Here is a 17,108-nt window from a genome sequence, read left to right as displayed (position 1 = left end):
TTTTTGTGTCAACCTTATAGTTTCATGCGTTCATTGCTTTAACTTTTCTGTAACTACTCTGATTAAAAAGATCTTAAAAATTCAGTTCCATAAGAATGCTTTTCCTGATATTTGTAGATGTTACCAATCAAATGTTTCGATCTTGATCACTTAATGGAAGGGTAAGATTCTTGAGTCATGTTTTCCACTTTGATGTGCCCTGACAGCACCTTCATGTTCTTTCTTTTTGTCTTCTGTTTCCTAGGAAGGGCCTGTAGAGAGGCACTCTTTCCCAGAGTGACTTCCTGGGTCTTCATGCAGCCATGGATCTGGATAAACCTTCTGTCTGGGACTCGTTAAAACAGCGGACCAGGCCTTTGTTAATCAACCTGAGCAAGAGGAAGGTGAAAAAGAACTCAGACAAACCCCTGGACTTACGGGCCAGGCATTGTCTGGACCGTCGCCTCAGTCTCTCAGTCCCTGACCTCCTGGAGGCTGAGGCCTTGGCCCCCGAGGGGCGGCCTTACTCCCGGCCCCAGTCGTCCTACACCTCGGTGCCTAGCAGCCTGTCGACGGCAGGGATCGTTCCCAAAAGTAGCAGTAGCTCTTTGAAACAGTCTGAAGAAGAATTGGAATGGAGCCAGGAAGAAGCAGGCCACTTCCATGTAGTGGAAACAGACTCCCAGGAGACCTATGCCTCTCCTGCCGAGGACAGGAGGGCTTCCAGCAATGGCATCTTTGATGTGCTCCAGAAAACTCCCCTTGGAGAGGATGCGCCAGAAGGGCCAGAGGTGAGACCAGGGCTGGGCATTTTCCTGTTTGTCTGTCTTTTTTCTTTTTTTAAAAGTGTATTCAGTGCCCTTGAAAAATTTGGTTAGGATTTATTTTTGTGGTTAGCTTGCATGGAGAGGATGTCATTTATAAGAATTTAAACGAAGGTAATATTGATTGCACCAAGTGTTCCCATTTGTTTGGGGGTTGACCTCTATGTCTTTTGAAAGTATTACCAATAACCTTCCTAGAATACTTCAAGGCATTAAAAGCCCTGTTGGATGAGTTTTCCTTTTTCCATCTCCTGGCAAAGAAATCAAGAGCATAACTTTAACTTTTTGCTGAAATGTGTGTCTGTTTCTATCTCTCTGTCTCCACTACCCACAGACAAAAATGCATATTCACATTCCTAAGAAATGTAAGAATATGTGTCTCCTTTTGACTGCCAGAGAGTTGGAACTCTCTTCTCCTTCCCAAGTACGTACCTGCGTGAGTGTCTGCTCCTGTGCACACTTACCTGTGGGCAACTTCACTTGCCTCCTCTAAAAATGAAAAGAAAGCCAAATATTAAAGGAAACAAATTCTTATCAGTTCAGTGATTTTTGTAAAGCTTTAGTATTTCTATAAGGTAAAAATAACCAAATATAATTATGCGGCAAATATTATATTTCTAGGATGAATTTAATTTAAACGTAATCATCAGATGACCAACTATAAGGATAATCGGTTTAATCAGTTTTTAAAAAAAATCTTACATTTATGGCACTGGAAGTAGGTTTCAGTGTTGAGGCAATGGCTTAATTTTTTTATATTCTAGGTTAGTGTTATAATTATGGACAAAACTGGTTATTCCACTAGGAATTTTGATTTTATTTTTAGAACCAAAGCCTCTAAATTATGCCATACAATTAGATTTCACTGGGGAGTGGGACTGTGGATATTTGAAGACCATATTCTTTCGGAAGCATTATTATGTTAAGATACCATTAACCATTAAATGACTTAACTATTAGTTTCATAACCATTAACATTTATGAAATTGTTTTTGTAACTTTTTTTATGATGTTTACTGTTATTTGTAAATTTGAAATATCTTTTTCCACTAATCAAAATATAAATTAAGTGAATTTTTAAACGTAGTTCCTAATTCATAGTTTAGTATGAAGGAGGTAAGATGTTAAATTGTATACTAATGTTAATCTTTATCTTCTTGTTACTTATTAACTGACCAGAAAAAAAATAGGAGGCCTTCTTGGCCTTGATAGGCTAACAAACTCAAGTTGGAGTAAGTTGTTTTAAAAGTTAGTGCTGTTAAACTATTTCGCTGACTATAAATATTTAATGCCTGCTCTAACTCGGGCATCATAAAGATTCTATTGGAAATAAGAGATGGATAAGAATGTGACCCTGCCTTCAAGTTGTGATCTATTAGGACATAGCATTAATTGTAGCATAAGAGGCAAAGAGATATTGGGGCTGGTTGTCTGTACAAAACATTCAAGCCTTTCTCCTGGCAGCTCAGAGGTTGGAGGAGATCATGTGTGGGGATCCAAGGGCTTGTCATGTGTGAGACAGTGTTCAAGTTGGCACAGAGGATAAGTAGGATTTGATAGGTGAGGAAATATGACAAACACAGGCCTGAAGTGTGGATGGGTGGTGGTCAAGGGTGGTGAGCATTCTGCTCTTCCTTGAATGAAGGCTGGAGGGCTTTCTGACATGACGTGTATCTGCAGTGACTGTGGGCTGTGCTGAGGGCTGTCAGTGATGTGATGGTGGAGGATGGATGGTTTGCAGATGGGTGGTAGTGGTTATTTTCTCTTCTCCAGCTGAATGCAGAAGAGCTTGGAATGTGCAGTCCTTTAGGTTATTCTGGGTAGTATGATTTAACTCAGCCATTAAACAAACAAACAAACAACAACAACTAAAAACTTCTTTCCTGAAAAAGAATCTGCTTCTCTTCTCCCGCCCTAAAAATAATTGACATAGACAGACTGAGTCTGCCTTCCGTGGCCCCTCATTGCCAGTTATCTGCTTGGTGAGCTGTTTGCAGAGGATGGAGAGACAGGGCTGTAGCTCATCAGGCCTGTAGGATCACTTGTGGTCAGGTGCACTATCTCACCTACCCACTGCTCCTCCCCCGTTCCTCTCCCTCCCCCTGTATTGGGTGGGCTGCTCCCACTACCTGAGAATCCAGTTCATCACTTGGCACAGAAGTTAGCCCCTCTCTTGCTTCTCTTTTGCACTAGGCTATGTTAATTTTCGGGTGGTGTGACTGGGGAAGTCTTGTCTAACTTGTCTTTGCTCGGGGCCCAGCTCCGTGCCTGGCCCATGGTATGTGCTCCATCAATGTTTTTTTAATAGAGAAATCAATGATGGCAGTGTGTGCATTCATAGGGCTTTTCTTAGTGTCTTCTCTTTGACTTCTCTTCAGTTTATGATTTAAAGTCAGCATTTTTTTGTGCTGTTGGAAAAAACTCATCATACCATCAAGGAACTCTTTTTATATAGTATTGACTGAAGATATAGAGAGATTTAGACAGGTGTAGAGCCCAAGTTGAATACTCATTTAAAATCTGAATTTATTATCTATGAATTAAAACATTTTTTATTGAAGTATAGTTAATTTGCAGTGTTGTGTTAATTTCTGCTGTGCAGCAAAGTGATTGTTATACATATATATGTACATATATACACATTCTTTTTTAAAATATTCTTTTCAATTGTAGTTTGTCATAGGATATTGAATATAGTTCTCTATACTATACAGTAGGACCTTGTTTTTTATCCATTCTCTATATAAAAGCTTACATCTGCTAACCCCAACCTCCCACCTCTTCCCTCCCCCAAACCCCTCCCCCTTGGCAACCACAAGTCTGTTCTTTATGTATTTTTAAAATGAATGGAAATCCTTCCATGTCTCTGCAAATGGCACAATTTCATTCCTTTTTATGGCTGAGTCATATTCCATTGTACATATGTACCACATCTTCTTTATCCATTCCTCTGTTTATGGACATTTAGGTTGCTTCCATGACCTGGCTATTGTAAATAGTGCAGCAGTGAACATTGGGGTGCATGTATCTTTTTGAATTTTGGTTTTCTCTGGGCATATACCCAGGAGTGGGATTGCTGGGTCACATGGTAGTTTTTGTGCCATTTGCAGAGACATGGATGGACCTAGAGATTGTCATACAGAGTGAAGTAAGTCAGAAAGTGAAAAACAAATATCGTATAATATCACATATGTGGAATCTAGAAAAATGGTACAGATGAACTTATTTGCAAAGCAGAAATAGAGACATAGATGTAGAGAACAAACATATGGATACCAAGGGGGGAAGGGGGTGGGATGAACTGGGAGATTGGGACTGACATATATACACTACTATGTATAAAATATACACAGGGAACTCTATTCAATGCTCTGTGGTGACCTAAATGAGAAGGAAATCCAAAAAAAGAGGGATATATATATATATATATACACACATATAGCTGATTTACTTTGTGGTATAGGAGAAACTAACACAACATTGTAAAGCAACTATACTCCAATAAAAATTATTTAAAAAAATAAAATGAATGGAAGTCCTGCTGAATTCCTGTCATCTGTGAGTTCTGGAGTTGGTTAGTCCTTGTCTCAGATCTGGTTTATCTGTTTCTTCCTAATGAAGAGCAAACAGAGTTCTACGGCTTTCATGAAATGGGGGAGGAAATGAGGAAGAAGGTAGGGATTGGCATGTGACAAGCCCAGGGGACAATGAGTTTAATAGGATGTTTGCCAGTATCCTTGGTGTAACTTATTTCATATGGAGCTTTCCAGAGGGGGGTGAGAGATGGAACATCTGTGGTCTCAGGCACCCATGGGGGTTTGTCTCACGTTTTAGTGCCCGATGCCTTGGTGCCAGGTTGAGCTTCAGCAGTATTGCCTGAATGTCCTGCAGTCACTTTCTAGTCCTGCCAGTGTCAGCAAAGGAAATGAAGTGTTGGCTGACAGTTATGGGGCAAAGAATTTGAGGCAAAGAAGTTTAAGTGTGAGGGAAGAGGAATAATGGATGTGAGAATGTAGAGACCAGGTGGAGACTGGAATAGTCAGTGCAGGTGCTCCAACCATCCATAAAACCAAAACGGGAGGAGGTAGGTTTAGAATAAACGACACACCGGTAGAAGGGGTTCTCTAGGCTCTCTCTCTCTTTTTTTTTTTAAATTAATTTTTATTGGAGTATAGTTGCTTAACAATGTTACGTTAGTTTCTACTGTATAGCAAAATGAATCAGCTGTATGTATACACATAGCACCTCTTTTTTGGATTTCCTTCCCATTTAGGTCACCACAGAGCATTAAGTAGAGTTCCCTGTGCTATACAGCAGGTTCTCATTAGTTGTCTATTTTATACATAGTAGTGTGTATATGTCAGTCCCAATCTCCCAATTTATCCCACCACCACTCCCCGCTTGGTATCCATACATTTGATCTCTGTGTCTGTGTCTCTATCTCTGCTTTGCAAGTAAGGTTATCTATACCATTTTTATAGATCCCACATATATGAGTTAATATACGATATTTGTTTTCCTCTTTCTGGCTTACTTCATTCTGTATGACACTCTCTACGTCCATCCACGTCTTTACAAATGATCCAATTTCATTCCTTTTTATGGCTGAGTAATATTCCATTGTATATATGTACCAAATCTTCTTTATCCATTCATCTGTCGATGGACATTTAGGTTGCTTCCATGTCTCCAGACTCTTTCTTGAGCCTTGGATTCATATTGCACTTGATACCCCACAGAATCCTTGTCTCATGACAGAATTCTCTGTCTACCTGGAGTTCCCCCCAAATACAGACCATCGTTTCTTGGCAACATCGCCATTATTCACCTATTTGCTCAAGAGGAAAAAAAAAACCTTGAGTCATGCTGGACTGTTTTACTTCCTTTACTTCTAATGTTCTATGAAATTTTCATTTATCCATGTTACATCTTACATCTTCTCCTCCCTGTTTTTCTTCCTTCCTCTCATCTTTCAAGGCCCAGCTGAAATCTTCCTTCTCTGTGGTGCTTTTCCCAACTCTACAGTCAATATGACCCTCCTGCCTTCATTTGCAAGCATCGCTACTTTTACTGTTGCTGAGCGCTGACCTCATCCTGCTTTCTGTAGAAGTCTGTAGAGAGAAAGGGATTAGAACAGGTAGAGAAGGTTGAGATGTGAAGGCATATTGGTGCTGGGCAAGAGTGTCATTGGATAAGACCCTAAGAAGGTCGCAAGTTCCAAGACCTGTATTAACTGTCCAGTGGCCCCCTGGCTCTGAGGACCGACTCATGATAAACAAATGATCATGGGACTAAGCTGCAAATGACAATCACAACTAATTTTTAGTGAGAATTAAGTACTATATAAACTCTTATGCTCATTTTGACATTAATAGCTCATTGTTTCAATGCTGTCAAGTTACTTTGGAAGCCAGATCATAATCAACACCTACTTCATTAACTTGCTGGGAAAAAGAATTATTTCAGGGCCTGGAAGTACTTGAAAAATCCATGTTAGGTGTATTAACTCCCTGAAGTCAGCTTACATGAGAAGTCACATAGAGTCAGGACATTGCTCTATGAATCACTGAACGGACAACGGGTAGGTTCTACACTGGTGTGCTGTCCATTTCACAGGAGGGATTGAGCTGTAGATGAGAACTTGACACACAGTTTGTTTGCTAGGACCCACTGCATCCATCTCCACATGCCAACCTGCTTTGCCAATGAAGCCGAGATTCCTAAAGTCCTGTGGGATAGGCTTCCTCTTCCCTCCATAGGGTTCAAATGGGCAGGTCCAAACTTTTACCTAGGCTTCCTTGCAGGACCTCTCCCTTTTTGTGGTTGACACGTCATTTTATTAACAACTATTACCATAGTTGTATGTTGTCACTTTTACTCAGGCTGATAGCCTATCATGGTTGCCTGACAACCAGATTGTCTCCAGTAGGTGGCTGTGTATGTCCCACTTCTGATGGGCAAAAGGTAGTCTTACCGTTTCATTTCCATTGGTCTCATCACCAAGACTTGGGGCTTAGGAGGCAGTTAGGGCATCTCACCCTACTGCCAAACACCACCGCCACCTTGTATTTGGTTAGTTGTGTAGAAGTCAGCCTCTCTTGTCAGATTGGAAGCTGTCTTTTTCTTCTCCCAGCCTTTCTGTAAACCTTGCTTATGTAAAATATTTTGATTCACTTTGTGTCTGAAGTTGACTGCTAGGTGCTGTGGGGCCATAAGAAATTCAGTTTGGTTGGGGAAGGTGGTGATACATGGAGGCCCTGAGTGGGTAGATGAGTTCTGAAGGAGTTCTCCAATGTCAGATTCAATATGAAGAAACTAAAATTAAGGAGACTCAGAGGGAGAGTAGCTTATTTTTCCTTCTTTTCTTCTTATCTTGCTATTTTTTTCTTACTTCCTTCTCGTGTCAGCATTCTCCCCGCCAGTAGTTATTTTGCAAGATACTTTCTCATGCCTTGGAAAATCAGTTAAGTGTTTAGAGAATACAGAGAGTCCCCTCTGGTTCTCATCTCCAGTGTTGATGATGGAATTGAGATTAGATGAAGTACTGGAAACAGTGACCAACACTACGAGGCAGTCTCTAGAGAGTGCTAGATAACCAACCAGTTGAGGTGAGAGGGGAGTGGTTGCTCTGAGTATGTGGTCGGAAAGGCCTGAAGAGGATGTGTTTTGAGGTTAAGACCCAAGTGGTTGGGGAGTAAATCCGAGTAGTTACGGTTGCTGTTCATGATGCTAGCAAAATAGAATGCTCTTAGCCCAGTACATGGCAGTCACAAGTGCCTAACAAGGACTCACTGCTATGATTATGGTTGTATTTATTACTGTTATTATTTTTATCGTTAGCTTTTCAGCATGAAATTGAGGGCCAAGGAGGTTGAATGACTTGCCTAATATTATCCAGCTAGTAAGTGTCAGAGCCAGGATCTAAATCCAGTACTGTTTGAATCCAAAGCCTGTGCATAAAACTGTGTACATTAGGGCTTTAGAGAAATGCACATCTGCATGTTGGGAGAACTCAGAGCTGGTAATCTAAAAAATGTTGATCATCAAGGGAAGATGTATGTTTTTCTTTGTCCACTGTGCCCTTTTAAATGCAGGGATAATTATGGTGGTGGAATGGCTTATTATCATGGTCTATAGCCAGTAATCCTGAATGGAAGGATTATTACCATCCCCGCCCCACCATCCATGTAATCCCACAATGGGGTACATCCTTCCCTAACACTTTATTTGACAGTTGGAGTTTTAAACAACTCGCTTTGGTGCAAGTTTAAGTGGATGAGTTGAGTGGTTTAGAGAAGTACCCTGTTGGGATAGTTCCAGAAACTGCTTGGCAACCACAGAGCTTCAGTTTAGTGACCACAGAGAAGCAAAATGACAAACCAGAGAGGAGAGGAAACAACCTACGGCTTTCAGAATTAAACAAGTGCGTCAATTTCTCTACACTTCAATTACGTGTTCTTTACTATTTTTATTTTGTCTCAGAAATCATTGCTCAACATAAATGGGGTCAGTGAGACAAATATGTAAACCATGTCCCAGGGTGCTTCATGGGATTGACCCCTTTTTTCTTTTTCCACCCCTCCTTCCCATACCTACTACGTGCTGATCCTGTCCTGAGGCACTGGGAACACAGCAGTCAACAAAAGAGACAACAGGATATTTCCTCATGGAGATCCTGTTCTAGATGGCAGCGGGCTACAGATATATTCGGAAAGTGATAGATGTAATGGCGAAAAAGAAAGCAGAGGAGTGCTCAGGTGGAGGTGTGACCATTTTGAACACAGTGGTCAGGAAATATCTCTTCTGAGAAGATAACATTTACACCAAGTCCTAGAGGAGGCAAGGAAGCAAGTCATGTGCGTATCTGGAGACAAAGCATTTCTAAAGGAGAGAACAGCCAGTGTGCAGGTTCCAGGAAGGCAGGAGTGTGCCTGGTATTTGTCAGGAAGAGCAGGAAAGCAGTGTGACTGGAGAGGATAGTAGGAGGTGTCAGTTACTTCTGAGGATGTATCACATGGGCTTTCCCATCCTGCCAGGCAACTCTGCTACCATAACAACTACCCAGGGTGCTGGATGAGCAGTTTCAAAGGAACCCTATGGGCTTGGTGCCGTGTTGCTCACAGGCAGGGCGGGAAGAATCAATAGCATGTAGCGGTGCTTGCTGTACCTGCTGTGAACACCGGGAATAGCAATAAGTGGGTTTGCCTCAGATCGGAACTGTGGAGGAAGTGGACACAGGTTGATAAGCTGTGTGGAGAGGGGAAGACAGCACTGTCCCGAGATATGTTATACCTTGATTGTCTATCTGTCCTCATAACAGTGTCAGTGAGGAAGGGATGGTCAGAATGAAGGGAGGGACTTGGGTTGCTGACCACCTTCATTGCGTTATTTTCTCCAGTCTTCCCAAACACATCCACTGTCCTCATAATAATAAAAATAATAGTGGCAACACCAATCCAGTAGCACTCTGAGAGGTTATGTGTAAGAAACTCTGCAGAGTGCAATGTAAATGTCATCTCATTGGACCACATCTATTGGGCTCACTCTTTATACAAAGAGCCTTGTGCAGTGTCCGACCCAAAGAAGGTACGCAGTAGATAGCTTTGAATGAATGAATTTTTCTCCTAATAACTTATAAGGATTTTTTTATGCCCCTTTTAGAGATGTTCCCATGGTCGTGGACTTTAAGTAAGTAAACTTTTCAAGGACACAGAGCCAAGAAGTAGCAGAAGTGGAAGTCAAATCCAGGTCTCTGTGACTCCAGAGTTTTGTCTACTATTGGGCAGAGCTGCCTGCCTGTATGTCAGATGAGGTGTCCTGCTTTTGCATTCTTCTGGTTTTGGGCACAGTTGTGGTTCAGTGAAGAGTGGATACCCAGGACTCAGATGAAGGGCTAACTCTCTTGCTTCTCTTTGGCAACCATCTAGCCTCTTAGCTCTGGCTCCCAATTTGTACATTGTAAATTACTAATGACAGCCCATAGACTCCTTATAAGAAGTTAATAGGAGTGTGTGTTTGTCAGTTATGAACTACTAAGCAAAGTAAAGGGGGTACTGTTAATCTTTTAAAGTATCTACTGCTAATGGTAATGAAAACAATTATGGAAGGTCAGTAAGGAAATATTACTGAATATGGTAAGAAAAGTTCATTACACCAAGGTTGCAAACATTTTCTGTAAAGAACCCGGTAATGAATAGGTCCAGCTTTGTGAGCCATAGATCTCTCTCTGTGGTAACTACTCAACTCTGGTGTTGTAGCATGAAATTAGCCGTAGAAATATATATAGATATGTACATAGGCAATGTATAAATGAATAGGTGGGGCTGGGTTTGAAAGTTCAAACTTTATAAAAACAAGTGTTGGGCTTTACTTTGCTGGTGGATAGGTAGTGAATATGTGTATACACACACATGCACATACACACACCTGACTTATATTTTGTATATTAGATAATATTCCAGGGTAATCAGTTTAAGTGAACAATCTTGCGGGTGGGGAAAAAGAAATGTGTATACCTTGATTTTATGATCAATAACCTCCTAAAAAGTTGTATAAAAATTGAATATGGAGGGTGGAGTCAACATGACAGCGTGGGAAGACACGGAGTTCACGTCTCCCCACAACTAGGGTGCCTGCCGGATGCTGGTGGGGGACCTTGATGCCCATGGAGATGGGAGGAATCCCCAAGGGAACTGGTTGGACATGGGGGGACTGAGGGGGGAGGAGAAGTGGAGGATGAAGAGTTCTGGCACCCTTGAGGGGTGGCTGAGGGGGGGGAGGGGTTACCATGCTTGGATGGACCCTTGGGGGCTCAGATCAGGGGGGGAGTGCACTGAGCATTTCTTTTGCCTAATAGGCTCGGAAAGTCTACCTGGCTCTTGGGCCAAGTCCTGTGCCCTCAGAGGCCCCCTCCAGGCCGTGTTGGTCCTGGGGGCACAGGAGGGAGGCCAGGGGAGAACAGGAGAGACAGGCAGGAGGGGCCTTCCAGGACCAGAGGAGCGGGAGAGGAGTGGAGAGTGTTTGCCCTACCCACTCAGGCCCTGGAAGCCTGCTGGGCTCCCAGGCGGGGTCCCCCACCCTATGAGACCATAGGCCGGGGCCGCTTCTGTTCCGTTGAGCCTAAGCCCCAGCCCCCACACCCCCCACAGCCTTTTCCAGCTCTGTGGGTCCTAAGCACAGGCCCTGCTGGCTGCCCAAACCCTGCCTCTGCCTAGGCCCTACCCTCCACAGCCAAGGCCTCTTCCGCCTTTTTTCCCCCTTTTTTTTTCTTCTCCTCTATTTTACTATTGTGGTTCTGTTTTCCCTTCCAGTTGTTGGTTCATCTATATTTTTATTTTTATACTCTTTCTAACATACCTGTTAGTTTCCTAGTCTGATTTTAGTGTTTACTCTTTGTTATTGTTCTCTTTTTTCTCTCTCTCTCTTTTTTTTTTTTTTTTTTTTGCCACCCTGCACAGCTTACAGAATCTTGGTTCACGAGGCAGGGGTTGGGCCGAAGCTTGTGTGGTGGGAGCTCCAAATCTGAACCACTGGTCTAACAGAGAACCTCAGACCTCAGGGAATATTCATCAGAGTGATGTCTCCCAGAGGTCATCATCTTGGCACCAAGAACCAGCTCTACCCAACAACCTATAAGCTCCAGTGTTGGAAGCCTTAGGCCAAACACCCAGTAAGACAGGAACACAGTCCCACCCATCAAAAGACAAAAAAATAAGACAGCAAAAAAATATGTCACAAATGAAGGAGCAAGGTAAAAACCTACATGACCAAATAAATGAAGAGGAAATAGGCAATCTACCTGAAAAATAATTCAGAGTAATGACAGTAAAGATGATCCAGAATCTTAGAAATAGAATGGAGGCAACGATTGAGAAAATACAAGAAATGTTTAATAAAGATCTAGAAGAACTGGAGAACAAACAGAGATGAACAACACATAACTGAAATGAAAAATACACTAGAAGGAATCAATAAGAGAATAACTGAGGCAGAAGAACGAATAAGTGACCTGGAAGACAAAATGGTGGAAATAACTGCCAAGGAGCAGAATAAAGAAAAAAGAAGGAAAAGAATTGAAGACAATCTCAGAGACCTCTGGGACAACACTAAACGCACCAACATTCAAATTACAGGGGTGCCAGAGGAAGAAGAGAAAAAGAAAGGTTCTGAGAAAATATTTAAAGAGATTATAGTGTAAAACTTCCCTAATATGGGAAAGGAAATTGTCACCCAAGTCCAGGAAGTGCAGAGAGTCCCGTACAGGATAAACCCTAGGAGAAATACACCAAGACACGTATTAATCAAACTAACAAAAATTAAATTCAAAGAAAAAAATATTAAAAGCAGCAGGAGAAAAACAAAAAATAACATACAAAGTTATCCCCATAAGGTTATCAGCTGAGTTTTCAGCAGAAACTCTGCAGGTCAGAAGGAGTGGCAGGATATACTTCAACTGAGGAAAGAGAAAAACCTACAACCAAGATTACTCTACCCAGCAAGGATCTCATTCAGATTCGATGGAGAAATCAAAAGCTTTTCAGGTAAGCAAAAGCTAAGACAATTCAGCACCACCAAACCAGCTTTACAACAAATGCTAAAGAAACTTCTCTAGGCAGGAAACACAAGAGAAGAAAACGACCCACAAAAACAAACCCCAAACAATTAAGAAAATGGTAATAGGAACATACATATCAATAATAACCTTGAATGTAAATGTATTAAAGGCCCCAACCAAAAGACACAGATTGGCTGAATGGTTACAACAACAAGCCCCATATATATGCGATCTACAAGAGACCCACTTCAGACCTAGTGACACATACAGACTGAAAGTGAAGGGATGGGGAAAGATATACCATGCGAATGAAGATCAAAAGAAATCTGGAGTAGCAATACTTGTTTCAGATAAAATAGACTTTAAAATAAAGACTGTTACAAGAGATAAGGAAGGACACTACATAATGATCAAGGGATCAATCCAGGAAGAAGATATAACAATTATATATGTTTATGCACCCAACATAGGAGCACCTCAACACATAAGGCAAATGCTAACAACCAAGAAAGGGGAAAACGACAGTAACACAATAATAGTAGGGGACTTTAACACTCCACTTACACAAATGGACAGATCATGCAAGCAGAAAATAAATGAGAAAACACAAGCTTTAAATGACACAATAGACCTAATAGATTTAATTGATAATTTATAGAACATTCCACCCGAAAGGGGCAGAATACACTTTCTCCTCAAGTGCACATGGAACATTCTCTAGGATAGGTCACATCTTTGGTCACACCTCAAGTCTCGGAAAATTTAAGAAAATTGAAATCATATCAAGCATCTTTTTGGACCATAGTGGAAATCAATTACAGGGAAAAAAAAAACTGTAAAAAAGAAATACATGGAGGCTAAAGAGTATGCTACTAAATAACCAAGAGATCACTGAAGAAATCAAAGAAGAAATTAAAAAATAAATAGAAACAAATGACAATGAAAACATGACAACCCAAAACCTATGGAATGCAGCAAAAGCAGTTCTAAAAGGGAAGTTTATAGGAATTCAATCTCACGTCAAGAAACAAGAAAAATCTCAAATAAACAATCTAACACTACACCTAAAGCAACTAGAGAAAGAAGAACAAAAAAAACCTCCAAGTCAGTAGAAGGAAAGAAATCATAAAGACCAGATCAGAAATAAATGAAAAAGAAATGTAGGAAACAATAGCAAAGATCAATAAAACTAAAAGCTGGTTCTTTGAGAAGATAAACAAAATTGATATACCCTTAGCCAGACCCATCAAGGAAAAAAAGAGAGAGGACGCAAATCAATAAAATTAGAAATGGAAAAGGAGAAAACACAACTGGCACACAGAAATACAAAGGATTATAAGAGACTACTACAAACAACTATATGCCAATAAAATGGACAACCACGAAGAAATGGACAAATTCTTAGAAAGTTACAATTTTCCAAGGTGGAACCAGGAAGAATTAGAAAATATAAACAGACCAATCACAAGTAATGAAATTGAAACTGTAATTAAAAACCTTCCAGCAAAGAAAAGTCCAGGACCAGATGGCTTCACAGGTGAATTCTATCAAATATTTAGAGAAGAGCTAACACCAATCCTTCTCAAACTCTTCCAAAAAAATTCAGAGGGAAAAGCATTCCCAGATTCATTATATGAAGCCACCATCACCCTGATACTAAAACCAGGAAAAGATGTCACAAAAAAAGAAAATTATAAACCAATATCACTGATGAGCATAGATGTAGAAATCCTCAACAAAATACTAGCAAACAGAATCCAACAACATATTAAAAGGATCATACACAATAATCTAGTGGGATTTATCCCAGGGGTGCAAGGATTCTTCAGTATATGCAAAGCAATCCATGTGATACACCATATAAACAAATTAAGTAAAAAAAAATATGATCATCTCAATACGTGCAGAAATAGCTTTTGACAAAATTCAACACCCATTTATGATAAAAACTCTCCAGAAAATGGGCATAGAGGGAACCTACTTCGACATAATAAAGGCCATATATGGCAAACCCACAGCAAACATTGTACTCAATGGTGAAAAACTGAAAGCATTTCCGCTAATATCAGGAACAAGACAAGGATGTCCACTCTCACCACTCTTATTCAACATAGTTTTGGAAGTCCTAGGCAAGGCAGTCAGAGAAGAAAAAGAAATAAAAGGAATACAAATCAGAAAAGAAGATGTAAAACTGTCAGTGTTTGCAGATGACATGTTACCATACATAGAAAATCCTAAAGATGCCATCAGAAAACTGCTAGAACTAATCAATGAGTTTGGTAAAGTTGCAGGTTACAAAATTAATGCACAGAAATCTCTTGCATTCCTATACACTAACAACAAAAAATCAGAAAGAGAAACTATGGAAACAATCCCATTTACCATTGCAACAAAAGGAGTAAAATATCTAGGAATAAACCTACCTAAGGAGGCAAAAGACTTGTACTCAGAAAACTGTAAAACACTGATGAAATAAATCAAAGATGACAAACAGATGGAGAAATATACCATGCTGTTGGATTGGAAGAATCAATATTGTGAAAATGACTATACTACCCAAAGCAATCTACGGATTCAGTGCAATCCCTATCAAACTACCAATGGCATTCTTCACAGTATTAGAACAAAAAATTTTACAATTCGTATGGAAACAAAAAAGACCCTGACAGGAATGAAGACACAGACCTACTAGAGAATGGACTTGAGGATATGGGGAGGGGGAAGGGTAAGCTGGGACAAAGCGAGAGGGTGACATGAACATGTACACACTACCAAACGTAAAATAGATAGCTAGTGGGAAGCAGCCACATAGCACAGGGAGATCAGCTCGGTGCTTTGTGACCACCTAGAGGGGTGGGATAGGGAGGGTGGGAGGGAGGGAGACGCAAGAGGGAAGAGATATGGGAACATATGTATATGTATAACTGATTCACTTTGTTATAAAGCAGAAACTAACACACCATTGTAAAGCAATTATACTCCAATAAAGATGAAAAAAAATAAAAAATTTAAAAAAAGATCCCGAATAGCCAAAGCAATCTTGAGAAAGAGAAATGGAGCTAGAGGAATCAGGCTCCCCGACTTCAAACTATACTACAAAGATTCAGTAATCAATACAGTATGGTACTGGCACAAAAACAGAAATATAGATAAATGAGATAGGATAGAATGCCCAGAGATAAACCCACACACGTATGGACACCTAATTTACAACAAAGGAGGCAAGAATATACAATGGAGAAAAGACAGCATCTGCAATAAGTGGTGCTGGGAAAACTGGATAGCTACATGTAAAAGAATGAAATTAGAACACTCCCTAACACCATACACAAAAATAAACTCAAAATGGATTAAAGACCTAAATGTAAGTCCAGACACAATAAAACTCTTAGAGGAAAACAGGAAAAACACTCTTTGACATAAACCACAGCAAAATTTTTGTTTTGACCCACCTCCTAGAGTAATGAAAATAAGAACAAAAATAAACAAATGTGACCTAATTGAACTTAAAAGCTTTTGCACAGCCAAGGAAACCATAAACAAGACAAAAGGACCATCCTCAGAATGGGAGAGAATATTTGCAAATGAAACAACTGACAAAGGATTAATCTCCAAAATATACAAACAGCTCATGGATCTCAATATCAAAAAAACAAACAACCCAATTAAAAAATGGTCAGAAGACCTAAATAGACATTTCACCAAAGGAGACATACAGGTTGTGAAGAGGCACATGAGAAGATGCTCAACATCACTAATTATTAGAGAAATACAAATCAAAACTATGAGGTATCACCTCACACTGGTCAGAATGACCATTATCAGAAAATCTAGCAACAATAAATGCTGGAAAGGGTGTGGTGAAAAGGGAACCCTCATGCACTGTTGTGGGAATGTAAATTGATACAGCCACTATGGAGAACAGTATGGAGGTTCCTTAAGAAACTAAAAATAGAACTACCATATGACCCAGCAATCTCATTACTGGGCATATACCCTACGAATGCCATAATTCAAAAAGAGACATGTGTCACAATGTTCATTGCAGCACTATTTACAATAGCCAGGACATGGAAGCAAACTAAGTGTCTATTGACAGATGAATGGGTAAAGAAGATGTGGCACATATATACAATGGAATATTACTCAGCCATAAAAAGAAACAAAATTGAGTTATTTGTAGTGAGGTGGATGGACCTAGAGTCTGTCATACAGAGTGAAATAAGTCAGAAAGAGAAAAAGAAATACTGTATGCTAACACATATATATGGAATCTAAGAAAGAAAAAAAAAATGTCATGAAGAACCTAGGGGCAAGACGGGAATAAAGACACAGACCTACTAGAGAATGGACTTGAAGATATGGGGAGGGGGAAGGGTAAGCTGTGAGGCTCAAGAGGGAGGGGATAGGGCTTCCTTGGTGGCACAGTGGTTGAGAGTTCACCTGCTGATGCAGGGGACACGGGTTCGTGCCCCGGTCTGGGAAGATCCCACATGCCGCGGAGCGACTGGGCCTGTGAGCCATGGCCGCTGGGCCTGCGCGTCTGGAGCCTGTGCTCCGCAGCGGGAAAGACCACAACAGTGAGAGGCCCACGTACCACAAAAAAAAAAAAAAAAAAGAGGGAGGGGATATGGGGATATATGTATACATATGCCTTATTCACATTGTTGTATAACAGAAACTAACACAGCATTGTGAAACAATTATACTCCAATAAAGATGTATTAAAAAAAATTTGATTTTGAGTAAAC

General features: G+C 40.5%; 1 protein-coding gene across 1 annotated transcript in view; it reads left to right on the top strand.

The window, feature by feature from the left end:
• Window positions 1-302: 302 nt before the first annotated feature.
• MCTP2 (multiple C2 and transmembrane domain containing 2) overlaps window positions 303-17,108 on the top strand; it is a gene marked incomplete at its 5' end in the record, with an annotated part of 189,755 nt that continues 172,949 nt past the window's right edge. Inside the window, 1 exon segment of the mRNA XM_082850959.1 lies at window positions 303-770. Within this exon segment, the coding sequence (XP_082707085.1) occupies window positions 303-770 (468 nt within the window).

The sequence above is a fragment of the Leucopleurus acutus genome (genome assembly GCF_964270905.1).
Source record: "Leucopleurus acutus genome assembly, chromosome: 1".
Classification (NCBI taxonomy): domain Eukaryota; kingdom Metazoa; phylum Chordata; class Mammalia; order Artiodactyla; family Delphinidae; genus Leucopleurus; species Leucopleurus acutus.
Note: the sequence above shows the minus strand (reverse complement) of the source record. Positions and strands in the feature narration are given on the sequence as shown.